The 26,208-nt window shown below is 35.0% G+C and overlaps 1 protein-coding gene and 1 long non-coding RNA gene across 2 annotated transcripts in view; both read right to left on the bottom strand.

Annotated features, from left to right (window-relative positions):
• Positions 1-487: 487 nt before the first annotated feature.
• The window catches only part of LOC139861841 (uncharacterized), a 38,011-nt gene continuing 12,290 nt past the window's right edge, over positions 488-26,208 (bottom strand). The window contains exons 2-3 of the long non-coding RNA XR_011763978.1: positions 2,495-2,625; positions 488-577 (exon numbers count right to left, since the gene is read on the bottom strand). This is a non-coding gene — a long non-coding RNA (uncharacterized lncRNA). The remainder of the gene's footprint in view (positions 578-2,494; positions 2,626-26,208) is intronic.
• LOC139861586 (uncharacterized) lies at positions 13,877-14,458 on the bottom strand. Its single transcript, XM_071850022.1, has 2 exons — positions 14,184-14,458; positions 13,877-14,017 (listed from the first exon to the last, which is right to left on the bottom strand). Exons 1-2 carry the CDS (start codon positions 14,433-14,435, stop codon positions 13,892-13,894), a joined length of 378 nt encoding a protein of 125 aa, XP_071706123.1. The 5' UTR covers positions 14,436-14,458; the 3' UTR covers positions 13,877-13,891.

Raw genomic sequence — 26,208 nt, 5'->3', positions numbered from 1 at the left:
CACGGTAACGATTGAGTACGGATGCGCGTCATCTAAAATACTAAAAAAAAAAAAAAAAAAAACTAATACCATAATAAGTCAAATGTGATACACTGATATGTATAAATAACTTCATTTGAGCTCAGTTACATCTTAAGTAAAGTTTATCTTCACGGTAGCACTTGAGCACACATGCGGTAAACGCTTCATCAGGTTTACCTATTAAATAACCAAAACAATAATATCATCATGAACCAAAAGTAATTTCAGATACGATTTGAGCGGTGGTAAAAAAATGTATAAAAACCCAAAGTACAACGGTTACACAATAACCACAAGCAGCACTCACCAGTTGCGGGATTCAAAACTTTGAACACTGTCTGACGTGGGTTGGCATTGGCTAATTTCTTATACACACTAGCTTCATGCTTGGTAGCAAATTAACCATAGTTAGTTTTTTCAGCCTACGAATTACAACGACTGCTTAAGATCAGGGATTTAGTTTGCTTACCACAAGCTGCTTCTGATGTATCTCTTATACTTCCCGGACAAAAGTTCGAAGTGACAGGACCTGTTCTTTCGAACCAAGCTGCTCGACCTAAACCAACATAATAATAATAATAATAATAATACTAATAATAATAATAATAATAATAATAATAATAATAATAAAACAGAAATTTTCTGGCCTACGGAGGACCCTCGCAGCAGGCAAGTAGGTGTCTTTCCTCCTAATATTGCTCGGCCTTTAAATGGTGTTAAGTTGCTTGGGGCCCCCGCAAGTTCCGATCCTGGTTTTAGTAGTGAACTGGTGATGCAAAGGGTGACCAAGTCCATTGCGCTTATGGATAAGGTTGCTAAGCTTGATGATCCTCAGTGTGAGTTGTTGTTGCTTAGGGCATGTACGGGAGTTTCTAAACTCTACTTTTCCTTGCGTACTTGTCCTCCTAGTATATTTGAGGCGGCTCAACGCGCTTTCGATGGAGCCCTTCGATCTTCCTTGGAGCGTATTGTTACTGCTTCAGGGCCTGGGTTTGGTGATTGGCAGTGGCGGCTTGCCACCTTGCCATTTGCATTTGGAGGGCTTGGTGTTTATTCTGCGGGAGATGTTCGTCATTATGCTTTTCTGGCTTCTCGATTACAGTCTGCTGGATTGCAGACCAAGCTCCTACGTCATGCGGGTATTGTTGGTCTTGGTCGTGCTTTTGAAGATGCATTGGGTCTGTTTAATGAAACGGTTGGGTTTGATATTTTAGTTAATCCGAGTGAGGTCGCTGCCCCAATACTCATGAAGAAATTGGCAGATGTTTATTTCACAAAGGTTACCGCTTCTGCAGAATCCACTTTTTCGTTATCTCCCCGACAATCGGCCTTATGGAAATCACAGCAGAGTGATCACACCTCTGCTTGGCTAAGGGTAGTCCCTATTTTGGGGTTGGGTCAGACGATGAACGCAAAGACTTACCGATGTGTGTTGTGCTACCGGTTAGGTGTTCCATTGTTCTCTATCTCGACGGCATGCTCTGCCTGTTCAAGGGTTTTTACTGGGGATATTTTCGGGGATCACGCGGTGTCTTGTGCTGGTATGGTGGGTATTAAGCATCGACATAATATTGTCCGGGATTCCCTTGTTGATGTTTGTTATCGATCTGGGATTTCAGCGAGAAAGGAGGTTGACATTGGGTTGTCTGGAGGGAACGATAGGGCCCTCAGACCTGCAGATGTGTTACTTTATTCCTGGGATTGTGGTCGCGATGTTTGTATTGACTTGACAGGGTCTTCTCCTTTGACACAGTCTGGGCTTTCTGACTTTGTCCCTGGACGTGCTGTGATTAATGCGGCTCGTCGGAAGCGGGTCAAGTACGAATCTAGTTGTCTGGCTATTGGTTATGGTTTCATTCCTTTCTCATTTCTTCCCTTGGGGAATTAGAGAAGGAGGCTGTTTCTTTGCTAAAACGGGTTCAGAAGAGTTCGATGGCGCAAGATATTGGTGCCGGTGATGCTGCTCATATTTTTACTAGGATAGGTTTTGCTATTGCTAGAGGTGTGGGGGCCCAGATTGTCTCTAGGCTTCCCACTAATTTTTTGTAAGTTTTAAAACTTTTAAGTTTATTATAATAATAATAATAATAATAATAATAATAATAATAATAATAATAATAATAATAATAATAATAATAATAATAATAATAATAATAATAATAATAATAATAATAATAATAATAATATTTAATTATTATAATGATCTAGTAGTAAACTGATGCATTATAATAAATTGATTCAAATTTTAGTTATTACATAATATCAAATTATACCACCTAGCCTTTGACTGAGTGGTATGGGGTACTCAGAATCCCGTGTTCCGGGTTCATGTTGATGGTTTCCTCTGGTGTTTTGGATATGAACGAGTGGATGGTCTTTCACATCGCGTTCGGTCCCGTCAGTAACTACTAACATAACATGGTGGTCTAAAAAACATAATATCAAAGACTGGAAAATTAAAAGTGATAATTACGCAATATTTCGATTTCTGGATCTTCGGTGATAGGCTTCGGTTTGATCACGTTTTTATGAAGAGGCGGGCAAGGACCACGTGGCGGTTGCACTACTCGTGTGATACCCATACTATTTTCCATCCTTTTGTTTCTGAATTGATCAAACAACGGGTGAATATGTTTGGTGACGATTATTACATTGAGCAACACCAACTATACTTATTAGGTCACTGTGGGAAAGTAATTAATAAACTAATAATCTATAATTTAAACTTAATTTATTTGCCGCTTAATTCAAATAAGTCAAAAGTTATATAACACTGAAATTTGTAACTTATTCTTAACTACAATCATAACTACTTCTTAATCGAACAACAACAGCGAAAAAAAACTAAAACATAAACAGATTACCAACTAAATTCATCCTAGCTCCTCTCGGTATAGCCTACTACTCATGTTCAATCCAAAAGTTTTACATTATGGATAAGCAAAATATTAGGCTTATATATCTCAAATATACTAAAAAAAGCTTGGTAACGAAATATGATTTCTGTACAACAATTAATCAGTAAATTTCATGACCAAACCCTAAATCCAATAAACATGATGAAATATTCAACAGAAATAAATGGTATAGATACTGAATTGAATTTTAATGAAAGAAGAAATAAAAAAATACCTATATAATTTTTTTTGCAGAACTAGGACGTAGACTGACACGAACAAAAAGTGCAGGTTGTTTATTTAGTTCCACGCAACATTTTATTTTATTTTTCAATAAAAGGATATTACATGTGGCCCAATTATAGCCTAATTCCAAATACCCACAACATAATATACATACAATTGAAGTATATAACCTGTAACGATCTAATCTAAACTTAGGGTTCAACTGAAGCCCAAGTGAGAAAATATGTCTTCAATTTTTTGAATGTGAGCTTTCAGTTGAAGCTCAATTCCAAATGGCACACAGGAACGAACGAATCTTATTAAAAGAAGATTAGACCGCACATGACTCAAGTAATATTCCGTAACAACAGTATCTGAATTCTATTGTAAACGATTAGCATGTTAATTTTTACTTATTTGGTATGACGTGACTCATTAATTATTATTAGTAAGTTCAAAATCAATTGTTCATCCCTCTCTATACTGATGGCAGAGAGATTGCTTCCGAGGGACATTCGGCCAATAAAAATATGATAACAATAATAATAATAATAATATAAAAATCGATACGTACTTGAGTAGACTTTCGATAAAAGATCTTCAATACTACTTGTTAAACTTGTAACACCATTCACATCTCTAGCTGGGGTCTTCTCTCATCAATTCATGAGAAGACCAATTGAGGTAATGCAAAACCTCAATTTCTCCGTCGTAACCACCTTAGTAAACATATCGGCAGGATTCTTCTTACCAAGGATTTTCTCCAAGAATAAAGTGTGATCATTTATATGTTGTCGAATAAAATGATACCTTATCTTGATGTGTTTCGTTCGACTATGAAACACTGGATTCTTCCCAAGATGAACCGCACTTTGATTATCACAATACAAGACGCAATAGTCTTGTCTTTTACCCAACTCACCTAAGAAGTTCTTCAACCACACTAGCTCTTTAGAAGCTTCCGCAATAGCCATGTATTCGGCTTCTGTGGTTGACAAAGCAACACTCTTTTGCAATCGAGATAACCAACTAATCGCCGTCTTCCCCATTGTGAAAACATAACCCGTAGTGCTTTTCCCCGAATCATCACATCCACCCAAATTAGCATCCGCATAACCTCTAAGTATGAGATTGTTTTTGGAGAAACACAATCCCATATTAGAAGTACCTTTCAAATAACGAAGCAACCATTTGACCGCTTCCCAATGCTCTTTTCCCGGATTAGACATATAACGACTTACAACTCCCACTGCTTGAGCAATATCGGGTCTTGTACAAACCATGGCATACATAATACTACCCACGACCGATGCATATGGAACCTTTTCCATATCCTTCTTGTCTCTTTCCGTCTTTGGTGATTGACTTTTCGATAACTTTAAGGTGCTTCCCAAAGGCATAGAACGGGCCTTTGAATCTTCCATGTTGAACCTCTCTACTACTTTCTCAATATATTTGGATTGAGACAAGTATAGAGTACCCTTCAAATGATCACGCACAATACTCATGCCAAGTATTTGCCTAGCACCGCCAAGATCTTTCATCTCGAATTCTCGGGAAAGTAATCCCTTCAACTTGTTAATTTCGGACATGTTTGAACCTGCAAGTAACATGTCATCAACATACAACAATAAGATTATGTAAGAAGACTTGAATTTCTTCAAGTAGCAACAGTGATCCGCTTCACATCTTAAGAAACCAATCTTCTTCATAAACTCGTCAAACTTCAAGTACCATTGCCGAGGTGCTTGCTTCAACCCATACAAACTTTTCTTTAGCTTACGAACCCACTTCTCTTTACCCTTTACCTTAAAGCCCTCGGGTTGCCTCATGTAGATCTCTTCAACAAGATCACCATGTAAGAATGCAGTTTTTACATCTAGTTGCTCAAGATGTAAGTCTTCGGATGCAACCATAGAAAGTACCAAACGGATAGTAGTCATTTTAACTACCGGTGAAAATATCTCTTTGTAGTCAACCCCTTCCTTTTGTTGAAATCCTTTGACTACCAAACGAGCCTTGTACCTTTTCTTGCTATCCATCTCATTCTTGATTCTATATACCCATTTGCTTTGCAATGCCCTTTTATCATGAGGTAACTTCACTAGTGACCAAGTCTTGTTCTTCTCAAGTGATCCCATCTCTTCTTTCATGGCAAGTTCCCATTGTATGGATTCTTTTGTTTTTCTTGCCTCCAAGTAACTTTCGAGTTCACCATTCTCGGTATAGAGTAAGTAGTTTGCTGATGGAGAATACCTAGGATTAGGTTTGGGCACTCTAGTCGAGCGTCTTGGTGTAGGAGTAACCGGAATGGTTGGACCGGTTTCATTTGTGTCCTCCTCATCACTAGAACTCGCACTATGTTCGGAATCATCACCGCTTTCCGAATCATCCCCATCATTAGCATTTTCCGACGCCTCACCGTTATTTAGCAATTCATTGTTCCCCGTACTCCCACTAGAACCTGCAAGATCATCAATAGAAACATCGTTAAAAGTAACTTGACTCGGTTTAGGATTCCCCTTTCCTGTTTTCCATAGACCGAATCTTCATCAAAAGTAACATCTCGCGAACGAATTACTTTTCTAGCTTCGTTGTCCCAACAACGTGTGACGATCGCTCCAAATCCATATGGACGAACACGTCATTCATTGATTTCATTGCGAGGTATTTGACCTCTATGTGATACATTTTGTAACATTGTATTCGTTTGAAAAGGTATTTCATAAATGAATATATAAATTCCAGGTTTTTAACATCTGATGATTCCTACGTATAGACAATCACCATTTAAATGGTTTACAATAATACATCTGTTGACAATACAGTCAAAATAAGATACATGGTAATGGTTTGGTGAATGCAAGTTTCTTGTATATAGCATGTATGACTCCAAGCACATATCTTGTATCACGTATAAGCAAACAGCGGAAGACTTCTAGAAACCTGAGAATAAACATGCTTCAAGTGTCAACACAAAGGTTGGTGAGTTCATAGTTTTAATATTACACATAATCCGTATATCAATGTGGATTACAAAAGTTCAGTTGTTTTATTCAAAACGTTTATCAATAGGTTTTACATAAAAGGTGGATCACAAGATTTCAGTTGTTTCATCCGAAACGTTTATCAATCGGTTCTACAAAATTGAGCACCCTGGTAACTAAACTTTAACGTTTATATAATTTGTACCCTTTGTATAATCATCTTAATAATACACGCAAACCAACGTGTACGCTTCTCAAATAGCATACGTCCGTTAAAAGGCTAGCGCTCTAGCTCGGACGGGGATATCAAGCCCTATGGATCCATATACTACTACTCGCGCCCACCAGTTCTTATAACTGGCAGTTAACAGTTACCAAAGCTAAGGGATTTTCGGTTCAAACTCAGTGTAGAATTTAGTATGTACTTGTATCCATTGCGTTTAAAATAAAGTGCATGTATTCTCAGCCCAAAAATATAGATTGCAAAAGCAATTAAAAAGGGAGCAAATGAAACTCACGCATATAAATATTGTATATCGGTTAATAAAGCATTTGCATGTATTCTCAGCCCAAAAATGTAGAGAGTAAAAGGGATCTTATGAAACTCACACAAAATCAGTTTTAGTATTTGTATCCATTTAGTAAAACAGTTTATAAAACTGCGCATGTATTCTCAGCCCAAAAATATAATTTGAAAAAGGGATCATATGAAACTCACAGTTTAATATTGATATACAATATTGCAGGAAAGCACGTAGACGCATTGGAGATAATAAGCACGAGGTTTGATTCACAAAAATATACCCCCGAACATTACCCATAACCTCCTTGGCAATAACCCATAATTTCCTTAGCTCTAGCTTGCTCGAAAACTCATTTTTGAAAATTACTTGGACAGCACTCCGTCGTAATATTTTATGTACATTATTATTTTTGTATCGCAAAAATAATAACATTAATAATAAAAATAATAAGATTAATAATAATCTTATCTTATTAATAATAATAATAATAATAATAATAATAATAATAATAATAATAATAATAATAATAATAATAATAATAATAATAATAATAATAATAATAATAATAATAATAATAATAATAATAATAATAATAATAAATAATATTACGGAGTATATCTATATTTGTGTATGTGTGTGATTATCTCGAGCCAAAAACTACAATTTATAGAACCTGGCCTGAAATCTGGAGTCATGCGACTCGCATGGAAATGGCCTTCTGGCCATGCGACTCGCATGAGGACCAGGGACAGCTCACATTGTTTTGGCTCCTAGCTTGTCGACATAATATAAAATAAATATAAATATATAAATAATTAATATAATTATTTATATATTATATTTTATTCTTGTGCATAGTAGACTAGATATTTTTGGTCCGTTGCGTCGGGCGTTTCTTCTTGACTCGGGTCCCGGTTCCGGATTTTCAGACGTCCTTGCGTACTATTTTATATCGTGTACTTTGCGTTCCGCAACTTGTACTCTTGTCATTTTTAGACGTTCTTCATCAATAATTTGAACCTTTTTAATTGTATCTTGTACATTTGAGCATTTTGGACCTTTCCGTCTTCAATTCTTCGTTTTCACCTTTTGTCTTCGCACTTATTAAATATAAACGAATATTACTTGAATATGGAACAATTACAACTAAAATCCTGTCTTTCTTGGGGGATAATGCTATGAAATATATGTTCCTTTTTAGCCTTATCAATAGCCTTAAATTATCCCTTAATTATATCACTCAAAGTGTATCTTAAACTTTCGAGTGTTTTGGTCATTTACTTCTATAAATCATCGTCTCGCTATTTGTTAAAATACATTTTTATAATAGCGTTTTACTGTAGCAAAGTCAAATTTTACTGTAGCAAAGTCAAATTTTACTGTAGCAATTCACTGTAGCAAAGTCAATTTCACTGTAGCAAATAGTGATTTTCGAAAACACTGTAGCATTTTGAGTAATGTGGCAATTTGAAAACACTGTAACAAATTAGTGTTTAACTGGTTCATCTTAAACGCTTTAGTTAACTTATCTAAATATCAATTGAATCAATAATCGAATGTTACTATCGTTTATTATATATATGTATATATCTTTTTAATATACATAAATCAGTTTTTAAATACACATTGGAAGTTATTTATAAATAAATTTTAATAATAAATATTTCAACTTATCATATACATTCAAATAGATATTTAAACCAATAAGTTTAATGTACGGTATCAAACAATTAATACATTGTTACCTTTTCATGTTATAGTATATATGTATCTATTTACATATAATTGTTCGCGAATCGTCGAAAACAACCGAAGGGTATTTAAATATATAAAAGTAATTCAAAAATTTTGAGATTCATTTTTACAGACTTTGCTTATCGTGTCGGAAATGTTAATCATACAAAGATTAAGTTTAAATTTAGTCAGAAATTTTTGGGTCATCACACAACGATAGCCCATTTCATCCGACCCGTAGCCTATGAAAGTACACTTCTTTGACTTAGCTTCAAGCTTGTCTTTATCCGCATCTTTGGTCTTCACATATGCATTACACCCAAAGATCCTAAGGTGACCATAACTCACCTTCTTACCTTGCCATTCTTCCTCGGGAATTCGGAAATCCAACGGTGTTGAGGGTCCCCTATTTATCAAATAAGCCGCCGTGTTAACCGCATCCGCCCAAAACATTTTAGGCAAACCGACATGTAGTCTCATACTCTTAGCCCTTTCATTTAACGTACGATTCATACGTTCGGCGACCCCATTGTGTTGCGGTGTCTCCGGTACCGTTTTCAACATTCTAATACCAAGCTTTGCACAATGGTCTTTAAACTCAAGACTACCATATTCCCCTCCATTATCCGACTTCAAGCTCTTGACTTTCAAGTTAGTTTCATTTTCTACCATAGCTTTCCACTTCACAAAAGTATTAAATACATCGGATTTAGCTTTAAGAAAATAAACCCATACCTTTCGAGTGGAGTCGTCAATGAAGGTGACATAATAGCGAGAACCTCCATGTGATTCTACATTGGTTGGACCAAACACATCCGTATGAATGAGCTCCAATTTCTCCAACTTAGGTGCATTCCCTGATTTCCCAAAGGTCACCTTCTTTTGCTTCCCATATACACATGGTTCGCAAAACCCAAGTTCTACCTTTTTCAAATCCGGAATTCTCCCACTCGAAACAAGCATCTTCATACCCTTCTCACTCATATGCCCGAGTCTTCGGTGCCATAGAGTTGATTCGGACACAACATTAATCGTAGCAACCACCGTGTCTTCATCAAACACTTCAACCATATAAAGAGTTCCCCTTTTATGTCCACGACTACTACCCTTAACCACCTTCCATTGGCAGTTTTCAAAAGTAACTGCGTTACCTTCATCATCTAATTGACCAACCGAAATAAGTTTCCTTTTCAATTTAGGAATGTACCCTACGTTCTTCAAAGTCCAATTAGAACCAAGAGTAGTCTTCAAAACAACATCTCCAATGCCCTCTGTGTTGAGTTGCTTGTTGTCCGCCAATCTCACCTTGCCTTGATATGAACGAAAATTCTTCATCATGCTTTTGATATGAGTAGCATGAAACGAAGCTCCCGAATCCAAAATCCAAGACTCCATAGAATTTTCAACACTATTCAAAAGTGCATCATCACTTTCCCCTTCGGCTAAGTTTACACCTTTCGCGGAACCATTTTTGCAATTCCTTTGAAAGTGCCCCTTTTGATTGCAACCCCAACAAGTAACTTCACTTCTATCCTTCGATGAATTCCTCTTCTTAGACTTCTTCCTACCCTTCTTCTCACCGCGTTCAAATTTTCTACCACGGTTGTCGGTACTTAACAAAGAACCGGATGTCGATTCTCCCGAGTTTCTTCTACGAGTATCTTCACCAAGAATCAAATCCCTTATAGCTTCAAACGCTAGCTTAGTAGTTCCCGTAGAGCTACTAACCGCGGTAACCGTACCCGACCAACTTTCCAGTAATGATGAAAGCAAGATAAGTGCTTTTAGTTCATCATCAAACTTAATCTCTACCGATTCAAGTCTTAAAACGATATTATTAAATTCATTGATATGATCCGTTGCACTCGTACCTTCCTTAATCTTAGTATTAAACAATTGACGCATGAGAAATACCTTATTTGCAGCTGTAGGTTTCTCATACATGTTAGAGAGTGCTTTCAAGCAAGCAAACGTCGTCTTCTCATTCACAACGTTGTATGCAACGTTCTTAGCAAGTGAAAGACGAATAGCACCCAAAGCTTGACGATCCAAAAGCGTCCAATCGGCATCGTCCATGCTTTCGGGCTTGGTCTCTAACAAGGGTTGGTGTAGCTTCTTTTGATACAAGTAATCTTCAATTTGCATCTTCCAAAAGCCAAAGTCTCTTCCATCGAATCGGTCGATTCTAAACTTCCCATCTTCCGCCATCGTTCCCTTAACGAAACCTTGTGCTCTAGATACCAGTTGTTAGGATATTAGGACCCAAACAACACTAGTAATTCTACAAGACTACTAGCCGAGTAGTGATTCTATCAGGATCACTCAAACCCACTTAATGAACGAAAGATAATAAATGCGAAAATGTAAGAACGACACAAGATATAACGTGGTTATATGCAATCGGTGTGATTGCTTTAGTCCACGGACCAACTAGAGAGTGTTTATTACTGAGAATCTGTATTTGGTGTGTTACAATTGCATACAATGAGTTCTACATATAGGAGAAAACAAGAACACCATGACAACTAGCTAGGAATCTTCATCATGACAAGTAATCATCTTGTTTACCAACTAGCCATGCTTTCCACCTTGTAATGGCATGATCACATCCCTAATTTTAGGTGTAAAGTGATTAACTTTGCACCTAAAGTGAAAGGAGGCCAAAGCATGCTCGGATGTAAAGGTTGCAACTTGCCAACTTGCTGCCAGACACCAGATGCGCCGCATCTGATGTGTGATGCGCCGCATCACTTGCTTTTCACGTTCCAGATTCATGTACCAGCACTCGATGCGCCGCATCGAGATGGTGATGCGTCGCATCTGACCCCTGATGCGCCATATCAGCTCAATGCTCCGCATCAATAAATCTCGGACTATTTTGCTCGATGAATGCGCCGCATCCATGTCAAGATGCGCCGCATTTGACTGCTTCACGCTTCCCGAAATCTGCAAAATCCGTGCAAGTGTTGGAACAGTTTTTTTTCTTTTCGTTTTGTATAAATGTCTCCATAATCTAACATTTAAGGTCGTTCTTCATGTCTGCTACACAAACAAGCACTACAAAAATATATCGGTTTTTTGACGCTTATTACATTGATTTTTTACGCTTAAGATGGCAAGAAATAAAAATCTTGACGCTTCTTTCATGTGTGGAAAATATGAGTGTCAGAAATAGTTTGAAGTTTGTGACACTTTGTTGTATCAAAAACAATTCCTTTTTTTGACTATTTTGTACGTTAACATGGAATCAGTTTTTGACGCTTCCAAATGTTAGAAAGCATCTCAGTTTTTGACGCTTCCCATTGTCAAAAAGCTATATTTTTTTTGACGTGTCCACATGTCAAGAAGCTAAATTACATCACGTGCTTGACTAATTCTACTTTGACACTTTGACAAAGCGTCAAAAACTTAAATTCACATTTTTAATATATTTAATATATACGGAATATTAAATATGTATTATAATTATATATTGTATAATATACTAAAAATCATAGTAGCAACATCTGGATTATATATGAACTAATCTATCAAAATCTAAAAAACTAGTTACATATATATAAAACAGAGAACGATTTTGAATTTGGTTTACAGATAACGATTTTGAAACAGAGAATTACATCATAACAAAACAACCCAATTTCATCTCATAACAAAACAACTCAGTTTCATCTCATAATAAAAGCAACCCAAATGTCTTAAAATCTCCTTTACAAAAATTCACCATCTTTATTGTCACATAACTGCATCCCACCTTATTACCCTGCATCAAATAGACAAAAAAATTAAAAAATGTCTAACAAAGAATATATAATAAAATGTGAACTATCAGAATAGAAACCAAATAGTCAGAAATTAAGCTAGTGCAATGCAAATATAAGCAAACTTATCATCCTGAGAAAAAATTTCAAATATTTAGGCAAATCTAAAACTCTTAAAAATGTTAAAAATTTAAAAATTTTAATTGTATAATAATACAATTAAAAATAAAAATACATTTAAAGACATTGTGAACTAGAGAAAAGTTTACGCGTAATGCTCAGGGGTGACATATCAGCAACTTGGCTGGTCAGATTACAGGTCAAAATGGGTTTAGCTTTGGCTACAAGTGACTTTTGACCTGCTTATCCAGTTTGACCCTTTAACACATTTCATGTTTGCTAATTTTCTATGGTTGACCCAATTTGTAAATTAAAAAAAATGGATTAGGTATAATGGACAGAAATCAAGGAACCAAACCTTCTTTTCCTTCTCCAAAATTTCTCTTATTGGACAGTGGGCAGCAGTCACACAAATTTTCTCAAAATTGTCCAACCATCTATTTAGTGAAAACTTTGAAGCTAAGCAAGTGCTTTCAAAAACAATTTCTAACCTGAACAATATGTGACCTGCAAAGCTCCTCGCCTAATCAATTCTAACGCGATGCACCACTAGTCTGAAAAACACAAAACAAACAAGAAATTCAGATCTACGAAAAACACATAACAAGTTACTCAAAGTATCTAAACCATCCGGAAACTGAGCTGTGAATATTTGACCTAGTGTATCTAAACATCTATTTTCATTTTTCAGTAAGACAATCAAAGATTAACAAAGTTACCATTTAAAATCATGTAACAAGACAATCAAAACCTAAATGGTGTGCTTGATCCAGAACTCATTTTAACCGACCCAAATCCGACCCAACCCAATTGCCAAGAATAAAAAAACAACCATGGAAGATGGTCATGAATAGGAACATTTATAAGAGTTAAAAAGTCTAACCTGTGTTCCCGATATTTCTCCCCGTAAGCTATGGAAGATATCCCCCGATGTAGAAGCACCATATGCGCCTTGAAAAGCAGTTCTAAACACCCTAAGCTCTCCTGTACAATCATCAATTTTTTTTTCCATAATCTTCATCTGCCTGCTTTGCATTTCTATCTGTCTGCTTTGCATTTCCATCTGTTTTCTTTGCATTTCTATCTGGTTATTTTGATTTTCAATCTTTTTGTTTTGATATTCCACTTTATCCAACAAAAAACGATTTTCTCTTGTTACAACATCACCCCGCATTCTTCTTAAATCAAACGCAAATTTAGTAACTTAAGTTTTAGTCACCCCAGGCCCATATAGACGAGCTCGTCCAGGCTTATTAGGACCCATCAACTCTATCATCACTTCTCTTGAAATATCTGACTGCTTTTCGGGATTCATAGGTTCGGATTTCTCAAGAGCCAATACCTTTTTTGAAATTCGAGCACTTGCTTGTTCCTGAAAATTCAAAAAGTTCAAACAACAAGAGATTAACTTTATTTCAGTGTACAATGATACCTTGCTAAAAACTATATATAAATGTACTTTACATACCACGAGCTCTCTTGATGTGTCTGTAACATATGACCCATCTTCTTTTTCATAAACAAATTTATAGAACTCAAGATCATTAGGCTCTCTATTGTATTTCAACTTCTGTAAATGAAACAAAAATAGTAATTTATGAGCCAAACATAGTTTACACAAATTATACGGGTACAAGGTGTGTTTGGTAACTTACAAACTCATCTCTCTTCCGTGCAAAGCTGCAACCACCAGTAGTGTGATGATGGATTTGATCCGCCCTTGCTCTCTTCCCACAACGTGATAGTTTCTAAAGTTCATTTATTGAAGACAAGTTAGTAAAATTGAAAAGTGAGTCTTTCAACTAAACTTTATTGTTTGAATGTGGTTGATAACCACATTCAAAAATCATTTTATTTCAGTAATTACTTATTAAATTATACCCAAAAGTTAGGTTGATATAGATCATTTTTTACCTTTGCAGTTTGTGATCGGAGATGTAATTTATACAAATTCCGTTGAGAATCTGTGAAGTTAGGTGGTGCTTCGATCAAGTCAAGTCCTTCCAAAAGCTCATCTTCTGTATATACTCTACCATGTGCAACATCATCAGCCATGTAATTAACTTTGTTTAATTCTTCAGCAACTGATTTAAACAACTTCTTCTTTAGATTATGTTTTACGCTCCTAAACGCGTGATCCCAATTAGCAAAAAGGACTCTATCCATATTTTCACTTTGAGGTAAGCTGAATCTTCGCTGCAACAGTATCAAATATTAAAAACAATATATTAGGTCAAACAATAAGATCAGTACACAACATGTATCCTCAATTCAACAGTATTCTCAATTCAGTAAGTACTAAGTAACTAGTAATAAGTAACTAGCAACTAGCAACAGTATTCTCATCTCAATGAGATCAGTAGTAACTAATTTTACAAAATATAAATTTTTTGACCTAGCTTTGACTTAAAGAAACAGAAATGCAGAGGAGAGTATGTTGACCACAAAGGCAGATATGATAGTAGTAACTGATGCTCCAATAAATCCCTCCCAAGTCTTCAATGGAGTTTTCCCAAAAAAGAAGCCAAAGAAGTAGGCAGCACAATTGGATTGTAGGAACCTGTTTTACAATTGGATTGCATATAAATTTAGTCCATGCACAAAGTTTCTCATCTTAACTAGTGATATTAACATCTTCATCCACAGAGTACTAGTGATATTCACTATCCAAATATTTAGAAACATCAGTAATATATATAGTGCATTTACCTTTTAATTAAATCAAACTAAATTTCACTATATTTGTAGTTCAATCCACATACCTTGGTTTCTTGCTCCAAGAGTCAGTTACGAATCTCAGTGATCAAGCAAAATCGGTGTTTCGATGTATGAATTCGCTGTGGATGTAAACCTGGCAACAGAAACACCTGCATTCTATCAAACATTTCAATAAAACTTTATTTAATACACTTAAAACTTTATTTAAACACTTCAAGCACAATATTCTTTATTTAATACATCAAAACTTTATTTAAACTTCAAGCACTTAAATGGTAAATACACTGAAGTACATATATATATTCATATCTCATTATCTATCCTACGCAAACTCGTCTCATTAACATCATCGATCATTGGAATATAAGAAGGGATACATTGAGTATACGAGTCATTATCATCCCCATTTACATTGGTACCCATGTCATATGTATCCCTTGGCTTAGTCATAATTACATGTGACCATCCAATGTCTTTCATATCATCTATGTAGAACACTTGCTTAGCTTGAGAGGAAATTATATAAGGATCGTCGGACAATTTTTCACCAGTATGTATTAGGGGTCTAGAGAAATTCACAAGTGGAAACCCATACTTATCTTTCTTTAACCCTTTTGAAGGCCTAATGTCAACCCAATCACAATGAAAAAGCACAACTTTGTAACCGTGGATATATTCTATCTCGATAATGTTATTGAGTTTGCCATAATAACTCCCTCCTTCAGCTTCAACACTAACTCCTGAATTTTGAGTCTTCTTTGACTTTTCACGTCTCGTTGTAAGAAATCTAAAACCATTCGTGATAAATCCACTACATTGTCTAGCAATAGTGCTTGGACCCATAGAAAGGGATATTAATTCTTCATTAAAATTGTTCTTTTCTAATAAAGGGACCTACCATCATTTAATAAGGTTGTTAGTTTTATGTTCTACATTTTGAAAGTTATATAAAACTAAAACTTTATAACCTGATGTTTAAGCCACGTTGGAAATTCCTCAACAAGCAATTTTTCCATTGTCTTTGAATCTATTTCTTTACTCATACCAGCTTGTTTTTCGTTCAAAAAAAGACTACAAGAAATAAACACAAGTTTTATACTCTATAGTGACACAGTAGTAAAATTTTATAACACTTCATAAACAATTAGGTTAAAAAAAACTTACTCACGAAAAGGTGAAATTTTACTATGGTTTAGTAACACATAGCGATGTGCTTGACCTAACGACTTGCTATCAAGCTCAATAACCTCAACCTTACCAATCTTACGACCACTTGAATTAAACATGTACTTCTCTTTACCAAGATTGTTTTCATCATTCCTCGGAGGGCGATTAAATGGAGTTTCTACACCTTGAAAATATCTTGAACAAAAATTAAGACATTCCTCTTTAATATACCCTTCTGCAATTGATCCCTCGGGTTGAGCCTTATTTCGAACGTATGATTTTAATTGCATCAAGTACCGTTCAACTGGATACATCCATCTGTAATGTACCGGTCCACCAAGCTTGACCTCTGAAATCAAGTGTACAGTCAAGTGGACCATGATTGTGAAAAAACTAGGGGGAACAATCGCTCCAACTCACATAATGTTTGCACAGCTTGATACTCCATTTTTTCTAATTCACTAACATCAAGAACTTTAGAGCATAACCCTTTGAATAAGTAGCAAAAATCAGACACTACCTTAAATACTCGAGATTGTGTTCTTGAAAGCATGGAAATTCTTAAAGCAATCGTCAAAATGTCTTGCATTAAAATATGACCATCATGACTCTTAAGATTAATAAGCTTACGGTCTTTCAGATTTACACCCCTTGAAATATTGGAAGCATATCCATCGGGAACTTTTAGTTTTTTCAATACTTGTAAAAAATTGGACTTCTCTACATTAGACATGGTGTAAGATGCTGGTGGCAAGTATGTCTTCTCGTTAGGAAGTTTTTGAGGGTGAAGGGCATGTCGTATATCCATTTCTTCAAGATCTTTGCGAGTTTTTTCGTTATCTTTAGTCTTCCCATCAATATTTAGTAGAGTCCCAAGAAGATTATCACAAACATTTTTTTCGATATGCATGACATCTAAGTTATGTCTAAGTAAATTATACTCCCAATACGGCAAATCAAAAAATACACTCTTCTTTTTCCACAATTGATTTTCACCATCAATATCTTCATCTATAAAACTCTCTATACCCTCGAATGTGCATGGCTCTTCATTTTCTATATCCATGTGAGGATTATTTTTTAAACAACCAACATCATCCCTTGTCCTCTTATTGGATTTATGGAACTTTCCATACATAAAGCTTGAATTAGTTAACTGTTTTAAAATATCTGACCCTGTCAACCCAATGGGAGGCCCTTCATTCTCTATTGTACCATCAAATTGATCCTTTTCAAATCGATAATAATGATTTTGGTCCAGCCATCTACGATGTCCCATATAGCAAAACCTTTTCCCATGCTTCAACCAAATTGAGTGAGTATAACTCGTGCAACATGGGCATGCAACACGACCTTTGGTGCTCCAACCAGATAAGTTAGCATAAGCAGGAAAATCATTAATTGTCCACAAAAGTGAAGCTTTCAACTTGAACCATTCTTTAGCAAAAGATTCGTACGCATCTACACCTTCCCATAACAATTTTAACTCTTGAATTAGAGGTAATAGATAAATGTCTATATCATTGCCGGGACCTTTCTCCCCTGGAATAATCGATGAAAGAATAAAAGATTCTTTTTTCATGCATATCCAAAGGGGGTAGATTATAAGGAATTAGCAAAACAGGCCATGTACTATATGACGTGTTCTTGGTACGATAAGGGTTAAATCCGTCACTAGCAAGACCAAGCCTCACATTACGAGGATCTGAGGCAAATTCTGGATACCGAGCATCGAAGGCCTTCCACGCAAGACCATCGGCCGGATGTCTTAACTTTCCATCTTTAGTTAGACCTGTACTATGCCACCTCATATCCTTTGCAGTTTTCTCTGACATAAATAACCTTTTTAGTCTTGGAATTAGGGGAAAATAACGAAAAACTTTAGCTGGCTTATTTGACTTGTGTGATTTTGAACTTTCAGTCATTTCACCCCCGGTATCACTTACATATCGTGGAGTTTTACACACGTGACATGATTGTTGACTTTTCCTTTCTCCCCAATACAACATACAATCATTAGGACTTGCATCTATTTTCTCATAACCAAGTCCTAGATCTTTGGTTAATTTTTTAGCTTCGTTCACAGATGATGGTAGTGAAGTAATATGAGGAAATGTGTGCCTTAAAAGTTCTAGTAACATACCAAAAGCCTTGTCGGATATTCCACCCGCACATTTGATATGGTACAAGTGCAATGTAAAGGACAAATTGGAATACTTGCAACCAGGGTATAGTTCTTTGTCACATTCTTCTAACAGCTTTTTTTTATGTATCACCCATAACATTGTGATCATCACTTTGGTCGGGTTCACTAATATCTCCATCAACAGTTGGATCTATTTCTTGTTCATAATCAGAAGGCAAAGAACTTACACCTAAGATATCGTGAATTAAACCTCTTATGTCATCTTGACCCAAAGACGTTTCTTGAACAATACGCGAATGAGATAGTGGTGGACATTCCACATGTTCCCCATGAAACGTCCATGTTGTATATCCCGTTAAAAATCCAGAACGAAGCATGTGAGCATGAACCGTATCAATATTATGCCATTTAGAATTGCAACATTTACGACATGGACATACAATTGATCCTCTAATAGACTTAACACGAGCAAAATTAATAAAATTCCGCACTCCATCTTTAAAAGTGTTGCTTTTTATTTGAGCTTGAATCCAACTTTTGTCCATTATTTTATCTTAATTACCTATAAATGTATGATTACCATAATAGCAAATTAGTACTATATTTGATCACTTTATATCAACATTAATCTATAAGAACAAAATGACTCAGAACAATGTGTTCAACATATGCAATCAAAATGACATTCAATCAAAATGCGAACACAATGACTCGAATACCATAAAGTATCCTGCTATAGCCTGAAATTCAAACAAAATAAATCATATTGACAACCTACTGCTTTAAACTGTCCCCTATCAATAACTTCTTACACACTGTTAAAAAAACAAGTCAAACAAAGAAAAATCTAAATATAAAGTACACTAAAAAGGAAAGAAAAAAACTAATTTAAACTGAACAAAATCAATAAATCATATTCAATTAGGTCAAGGACTCAATTTTTTTCAGTTAAATCATTCACAACCCTAACTGAAAGATATAGTGAACAAACTCACCTGCTAATGAGAAAGCATGCTTAAGTCAATCGGTGAAGAAGCCAATATTTAATCAAGCAACTACATATTTATTCCAATCAATTAGCTTCTACGTTAATGTCAATCTGATACCTCGCGCACCACAAAGTGTCCTGCTACAGCCTGAAATTCAAACGAGAAATAAATCATATTGACAACCTACGTATGAGATAATTTGATTGATGAATTGATAAAACCGTAACTAATTGATTGATATAATGAACTCGTCAAAACCCTAACTCACCTACGAATGAAATTAACGCTTGAATCAATCGGTGAAGAAGCCAAACAAATCGTGCATTTGTAAATCGATGTAAATAATCGAGAGAGAAGAACAATTAAGCGTGAATCGATTGAACGTATAAAGGATGATGAAGAAAAAAGGATTAAATGAACTATTAGAAAGGAAAAAGTGATCAAATAAACTTGTAAAGGAATCGTGGGTCAGAATAAATTTTAACGGGTCAAATTATATCCGGTCAAGCCCATGGATATTTTTGACAAAAGTGTGCGTCAAAAATAAAATATATTCAATTTATTTCTTTTAATTTTTTTGACGCTTCCAAAAGCCAGGAATTACTTCTATTTTTAACACCTGAAACTGTATAAATTTCTTTAACATTGTTAAGTGTCAAAGATATCTCATATAAATGTCAGTAATTCCTATACCATCATAAACGTTAAAAAGTATCAAAAACTTTCGCGCTTGTATAGAGCGTTAAAAAATAACTGTCAAAAACTTAAACATTTTTTTGTAGTGATGTCCAGATCCGTAATGCATCAGCCAATTTCCATTCCTCATGTAGTGGAGTGGTGTTAATCTCCAATAATATTTAATATATTTCGGATGAGGAGTTAACGAAATCCACTTTTCCCAACATCGGCCGTTCACATCCATCATGCATTTTTCGACCCTCCACATATTAAAGGCGTCATAATACACAAATATGACAAGCCGCCCTTGCATCATCTTAATTACCAATTCATAGTCTAATCTTGGATATCTTAAAGAGGGAGTTGCTATCTCTATCCACTTTTTGGTAGTTAAATCGAATCTTTTAATTGAATACGAATGCGGACTTAATAATTGTCCTTTTTTTTCTATGAAATAAATACTGTTTTCGCTCAGCAGCGCATAAGATGGGCATGGGATCATACCATTAAAAAAAATGTCTACCTTCATCCAAGAGTCGAATTTCAACGAGTATATATAAACATTATTAGAAATTGTAACACGTAGAAGCTGGTAATCGTCTTCAGAAGAGTTGTACGATAATGATAAGCTGGCTCTCTTAGTGATTAAAAAACAATCTTTTTGAGAATTGTTTTTTGACAACATCTTATAATCACCTCTCATAGGATTCCACAATATAAAGTCGTCGTAATAATTACTGCCATTAATATTACCCATTATTATTCCAACGCAAACAAGTCCGTTCTGAGATGCTAGAAGCTGTATGTGTTCACGATTGGGTTCGAATGGAAAAGTTATATATATTGGGCTTATCTTTGCTATGGGCTTATTTAGGTTGGCCTGCTTTAATAAATGGGCTTGGTACCCAGTCTAGGTTTAATGTTTAGTTTGTTTACGTTGCTGTAGGTGTAGAATGAGTCTAGCGATTCCTACGGTTTGTTTCCTTTATTTTTGGTTAACGTTTGAGTCTGTAGAACGTGGTGTTTGATCGTGTCTTGTACTCTGCCATATATATATGGCTTATCAGTTGTTAATAAAAGGCATCGAGTGTTGTTTGCCATTACTCTAATATTACCTTTTGTTTCTACAAGTGGTATCAGGAGCAAACATTGTGTGCGATCAGATTCAAAGAGAGAGTGTAATGGCGGAAGAAAACAGCCATTTTCAGACGACTTGTGTGCCCAAGTTTGACGGGGATTACGATCACTGGTGCTTGTTGATGGAGAACCTTCTCCGGTCAAAGGAATATTGGCAAGTGATTGAAGAAGGGTACACTGAACCAGGAGATAGGGCAAAGCTATCAGAAACTGAACGTATCAGTGATGATGTAGCGTGAGGGTACGAAATACTATTATTTTTACTAGGAAATACTACAAAATATGACACAAGTTTTATTAATTTACGGATGGGATATACCTAAACCTTGCTACAACACTATAGGCAGTGTACCTAATCGTAAAGTAGTGTAGTTTTTAGTAAGTCCGGTTCGTTCCACAGGGAGCTGGTGAAACTTACTATATTTTTAACTATATTTATACAAAATATATATAATTATATAAGTAGTAATATTATTATAAAAGGGGGGTTTTACCGTTTAATGACCGGTTTGTCGATTCTATATTTTAAGCGTAAAGATAAATGACGATAATTAAAGTGCGTAAAATAATGACAATAAATAAAATGACAGTAAATAAAATTGCGAGTAATAAAATGACAGTAAATAAAGATACGATGAGAAATATAATAAAAGAATTATGCTTATTTAAACTTCCGTAATCATGATGTTTGACGTGTTGATTTTAATTTATTACCATGGGTTAATTGTCCTTTGTCCTGGTTTATTTGATACGTCTATCTGGTTTTTGTCCATAATAGTCCATCGGTCATAAATATAAAGTGCGAGTATCCTCGTCAAATTACCCTTATACCCGAAGTCAAATATTCCAACTGATTAAGGATTTAAACTGTGACGCAGTTATCACTTCTGTCAACAATTACACCAGTTATCACTGTATGTAATCCACCCCTGTTTTAATTAGTTTATGAATATTAATTCATCCACTTGATCAGAATGAATAATCAATTACCCAACCCAATTGATTAATTAAATGATTATAACAGATTCCATATGAACGTCACTAAATAGGACAACCATAATCATTATTAATTATTAGGATAATTAATTTGAAGATAGGTTCGACAGACTCCAATGAGTTGTCACTCAATTAGACAATACCCCCCATCTATTAATAGTCAATAATCCAATTTCCACAAGTGTCGGTCTTTTGCCCAAACCTTAATTATGGTCCAAAGTTCAATAACCCAATTTTAGTAATTAGCCCAACATCATGAGTACTTCATTTTAAATAAGCATAATAACGACTTAGCTACGAGACATTAATGTAAAAAGGTTGAACATAACTTACAATGATTAAAAATAGCGTAGCGTTACACGGACAGAATTTCGACTTACACACTCAAACGATCTCTATCATAAATCTTATTATTATCATAATTTAAAATTAAAATTAAGATTATTGTTATATCTGATTACATTAACATTATGATAGAGAATTATAAATATAGATATTGATATTTGATAGATAGAAAAATAAGAAAAAGATAGAAGAAGAAAAAAAAAGATCGGAAAAAAAAAGTTCTCCCCTTCATCGTAATACATCGTTCCTTTTATAGGAAAATTAGAATTCAAATTTTCATTTACGACCCCTGAACTATGCTCAATTAACAACTTTTTATTATTTAATATTATTCTTATTATGAATTATTTAAATATTATATTTTATTCTTGTGCATAGTTGACTCGTAATTTTTACACCGTTGCGTCGAGCGCTGAAAGTTGGTTCATGCCTCGGTTCCGGATTTTCGAACGTCCTTTCGTACAATTTTATATCTTGTACTTTGTGTTTTGTAACTTGTACTCTTGTCATTTTTAGACGTTCTTCATCAATAAATTGAACCTTTTGAATTGTATCTTGTACATTTGAGCTTTTTGGACGTTTTGGTCTTTCAAATCTTCGTTTTTGTCTTTAAATCTTCATTTTCGAGCGATTTGCGTCTTTCGTCTTCGCACTTATTTATTTAACTATTACAACTAAAAATAAGGAAATTACATTTAAAAACTTTACATATTGGAACGATATTGCTACAAAATATATGTTCATTTGGAGCACTATCAAATATCCCCACACTTGAGCGTTGCTTGTCCTCAAGCAATACAGAACTTGAAATAAAAACATACATGAATCACTTTTTTATTCATCACATTTTGTACATCAGTGATTTTGATATAGCGGTATAAACAATGACAGTAATGATGGTTAAAGGTGGGTGTGTCATCCACAGTTGCCTCGGGTTTAGGTCAACGACACTTGCAATCAAATAGCCGATTTACTTTCGGTTTCCAAAGCAAAGTGCACATTTGAAAGGCGGTTTACAGTCCCACATGACTATAAAAATTTAGATCCTTTAAGGAAATTGGATCTTTATGAAAACATTTGATCTTTTGAAAATTCAAGCTAGATTTTACCCTAGATAAGTTTTCTGATTTGATCCACCATTGGTGTTGCAAAATATATTTGTGGATCAATATTTTGGCTAAAAACATTTAGGTTTGTGTAATCCACTGCTATCCCGGTATCGGAAAGCACACATCCAGTTTACGTGTTCCGTATATTACCTTTCGGCAAACTACCGTCCGGTTGTAAAGGAAAGCGATGAACAAGAAACTGTTAAGGCAATGTCCCGTGACATGCAGATGATTATGGTCTTTTAACGTGTCGGATGCTAGAACTATCCTTGGTAGGAGCGATAGTAAAGATCATCCTATGATTTTTCGGTCTGGCACAAGGTCCTGTCTCCGACCATGCTATGCAACCACCGTTCTTACGGTTGACACCCGATTTGGTTCAGGTGACCTAATGAATTCCAGGTGAATTCCTAGGATTTTACGTTGCATTGAAAATGGGTTTTCAGAAAACAAATCGGTTTGTATTTTTGATCAAAATATTTTCTCGTTCAAGCTCGAGTTTAGATATCATTGAATTCCATGAGTTTGAATTCTCAATCTTTAAGGTCAATCTCAAGGATTGAGTAATATCAGTCTTAAAAGCTGATTTTTAATCTTTAAGGAGATTATCCTTTCTGGGGATCTGATTCATTAGTCTTATCAAGCTAATTTGCACGGTGCCTCCCCATTGTACGAGATAAATCCTTCTCATGGTTAGGATAAATCTGACCACTTGGCGACCCTGTTTGATGCTGAGGTCCGTGGATTTCCTGCTGATTTTAGAGATGACTTTTCTAGATTTTTCGTCAACCTACAGCTGGTCTGGACGACAACTTCATGACCTAAATCAAGAAGCGCGTATCTTTTTCGGAAGACTTTACTTCCTTCAAATGATGGAATTGATTCATCGTGTAGATCCATCTCTTCTTTCAAATGTATTACAGTAAACCGGGTAAAACTGATTAGTATCGTTCAAAGCAAAAGTACCTGCAATAATCTTGTACAAAAATATGTGATATATGTTTTAAATTGAATAACTTGGTACATTCTTTCCACACTTAGTTTCTTTCTTTGTCTTTTTATTTTCTTCTATTTCATTTTAAATGATATCAAGCGTTTTAGGGTGTTTCTCAATTTATGTCCTTTCCGAGGTAACGAAAATTTCGGTATTATCACCTAGTTTTCATCGTTCATAAATATGTATAAACATGATTTTGAGTTCATTTAATTGAAAATTTTTCAAATTTTCACAAAATTTGGCAAATAAACTAAGTATAAACCCGAGAGAATTTATAACCCTTCCCCACACTTGAGATCATGCAATGCCCTCATTTGTATGAAATCAGACTATAATTATAAATTCATGAGGGTGATTAGTGTAGAAAAGTGATTAAAAATACCCAGTTTGTAAGCATATTATTTTACATCACATTTGATATTTTGCGTCTTGTCAAAATCAGTAGCTTTTGCTGAACTTCATGACAGTCTTTGAAAGTGCGCTGTTTTACCCTGTTTTGTACATAAGATAAAATACAAACATATATACATATTTTTGAAGTTTGGTTTATAACCTCACTTTTCAAAAATTTATAAAGTATAATATTTTTGGCATACTTTAAATCAATAAAATTAAAAATAATGATAACAAAATTTGTCGCCCCGCCCTCGGGTAAAGTAATTTCGGCTCAACGACCTAGTCTTTAACTCACGACGAGTTTAGAAATCATTTTTTAAACTTAATGAATTAAAGTAAATTTTGTTTTTAAAATCACACAAAACTTAAAAGCATATTAATTTCATATAAAACCTAAAAAAAACAAAAATTCAGAATGGGGGGAGAAAACTAGTTCTTTAGTGTCTGCTAGCGGAAAAGACCAATCGAATTCCATTCTCGGAACTACACGAGAACAGAACAACTAACTACAAACAGCATTTTCTTTTTAGAATATTTGAATCTCCTCACACTTAGGTAGATGTGGTGTCGAAATTGTGATTAACTTCATCGTTAATTTCTCTTGGTCCATAATCAACTTGCATATCCGTGACTTTTTCTTTAAGCCATTGGTCGGATTCCTGTGTAATATCCACAATTTCAACTAGTTTCTCCTTTTCTTTAGGTGATAGATTGGATACTAACCGGTTACATAACTTAAAGTTCCCCTTGGTTCTAGCATCGCGAATCCGTTTAATAAGTTTCTTCATTGAACTATTAATAACGGGATTATTTAATTTCGTATCAACAACGGGGTTCTTTGTTATCAAGTCATCATTAGGTTTTACTTCATTTTCCCCACACTTAGGCGTTTTATTATTATTAAGCACTACCGTTGGAGTTGGTAAAACAACATGGTTGTTACCAATCGTTTTTGCTGGTTCAATGGTTTTGGTTGGTGGAGATTTAGACTTTCGAATCATAAAGGTGATCGATTTGTTACCACTACTAAGTGTCATTCTTCCATTTCCTACATCAAATAACGCCCCGGTGGACGCTAAGAATGGCCGACCTAAAATTAGAGGAATGTTTGGGTCCTCTTCTATGTCAATGACAATGAATTCGACTAGAAAGGTTAAATTACCTACTTGAATGGGTAGGTTGTCAGCAATTCCAACTGGGTGCTTAATGGTTTGATCAAAGAGTCGAACACTCATATCCGTTGGACTTAACTTACCTACAC

Source organism: Rutidosis leptorrhynchoides, chromosome 8 (assembly GCF_046630445.1).
Source record: "Rutidosis leptorrhynchoides isolate AG116_Rl617_1_P2 chromosome 8, CSIRO_AGI_Rlap_v1, whole genome shotgun sequence".
In the NCBI taxonomy this organism is placed as follows: Eukaryota; Viridiplantae; Streptophyta; class Magnoliopsida; order Asterales; family Asteraceae; genus Rutidosis; species Rutidosis leptorrhynchoides.
This window is presented reverse-complemented; position numbering and strand designations above follow the sequence as displayed.

Coding starts and splice junctions, on each gene's coding strand:
- LOC139861586 (XM_071850022.1), bottom strand. CDS start 14,435: ATGGATAGAGTCCTTTTTGCTAATTGGGATCACGCGTTTAGGAGCGTA. Junction 14,018..14,183: donor TCCGATCACAAACTGCAAAG/GTAAAAAATGAT, acceptor AATGAACTTTAG/AAACTATCACGTTGTGGGAA.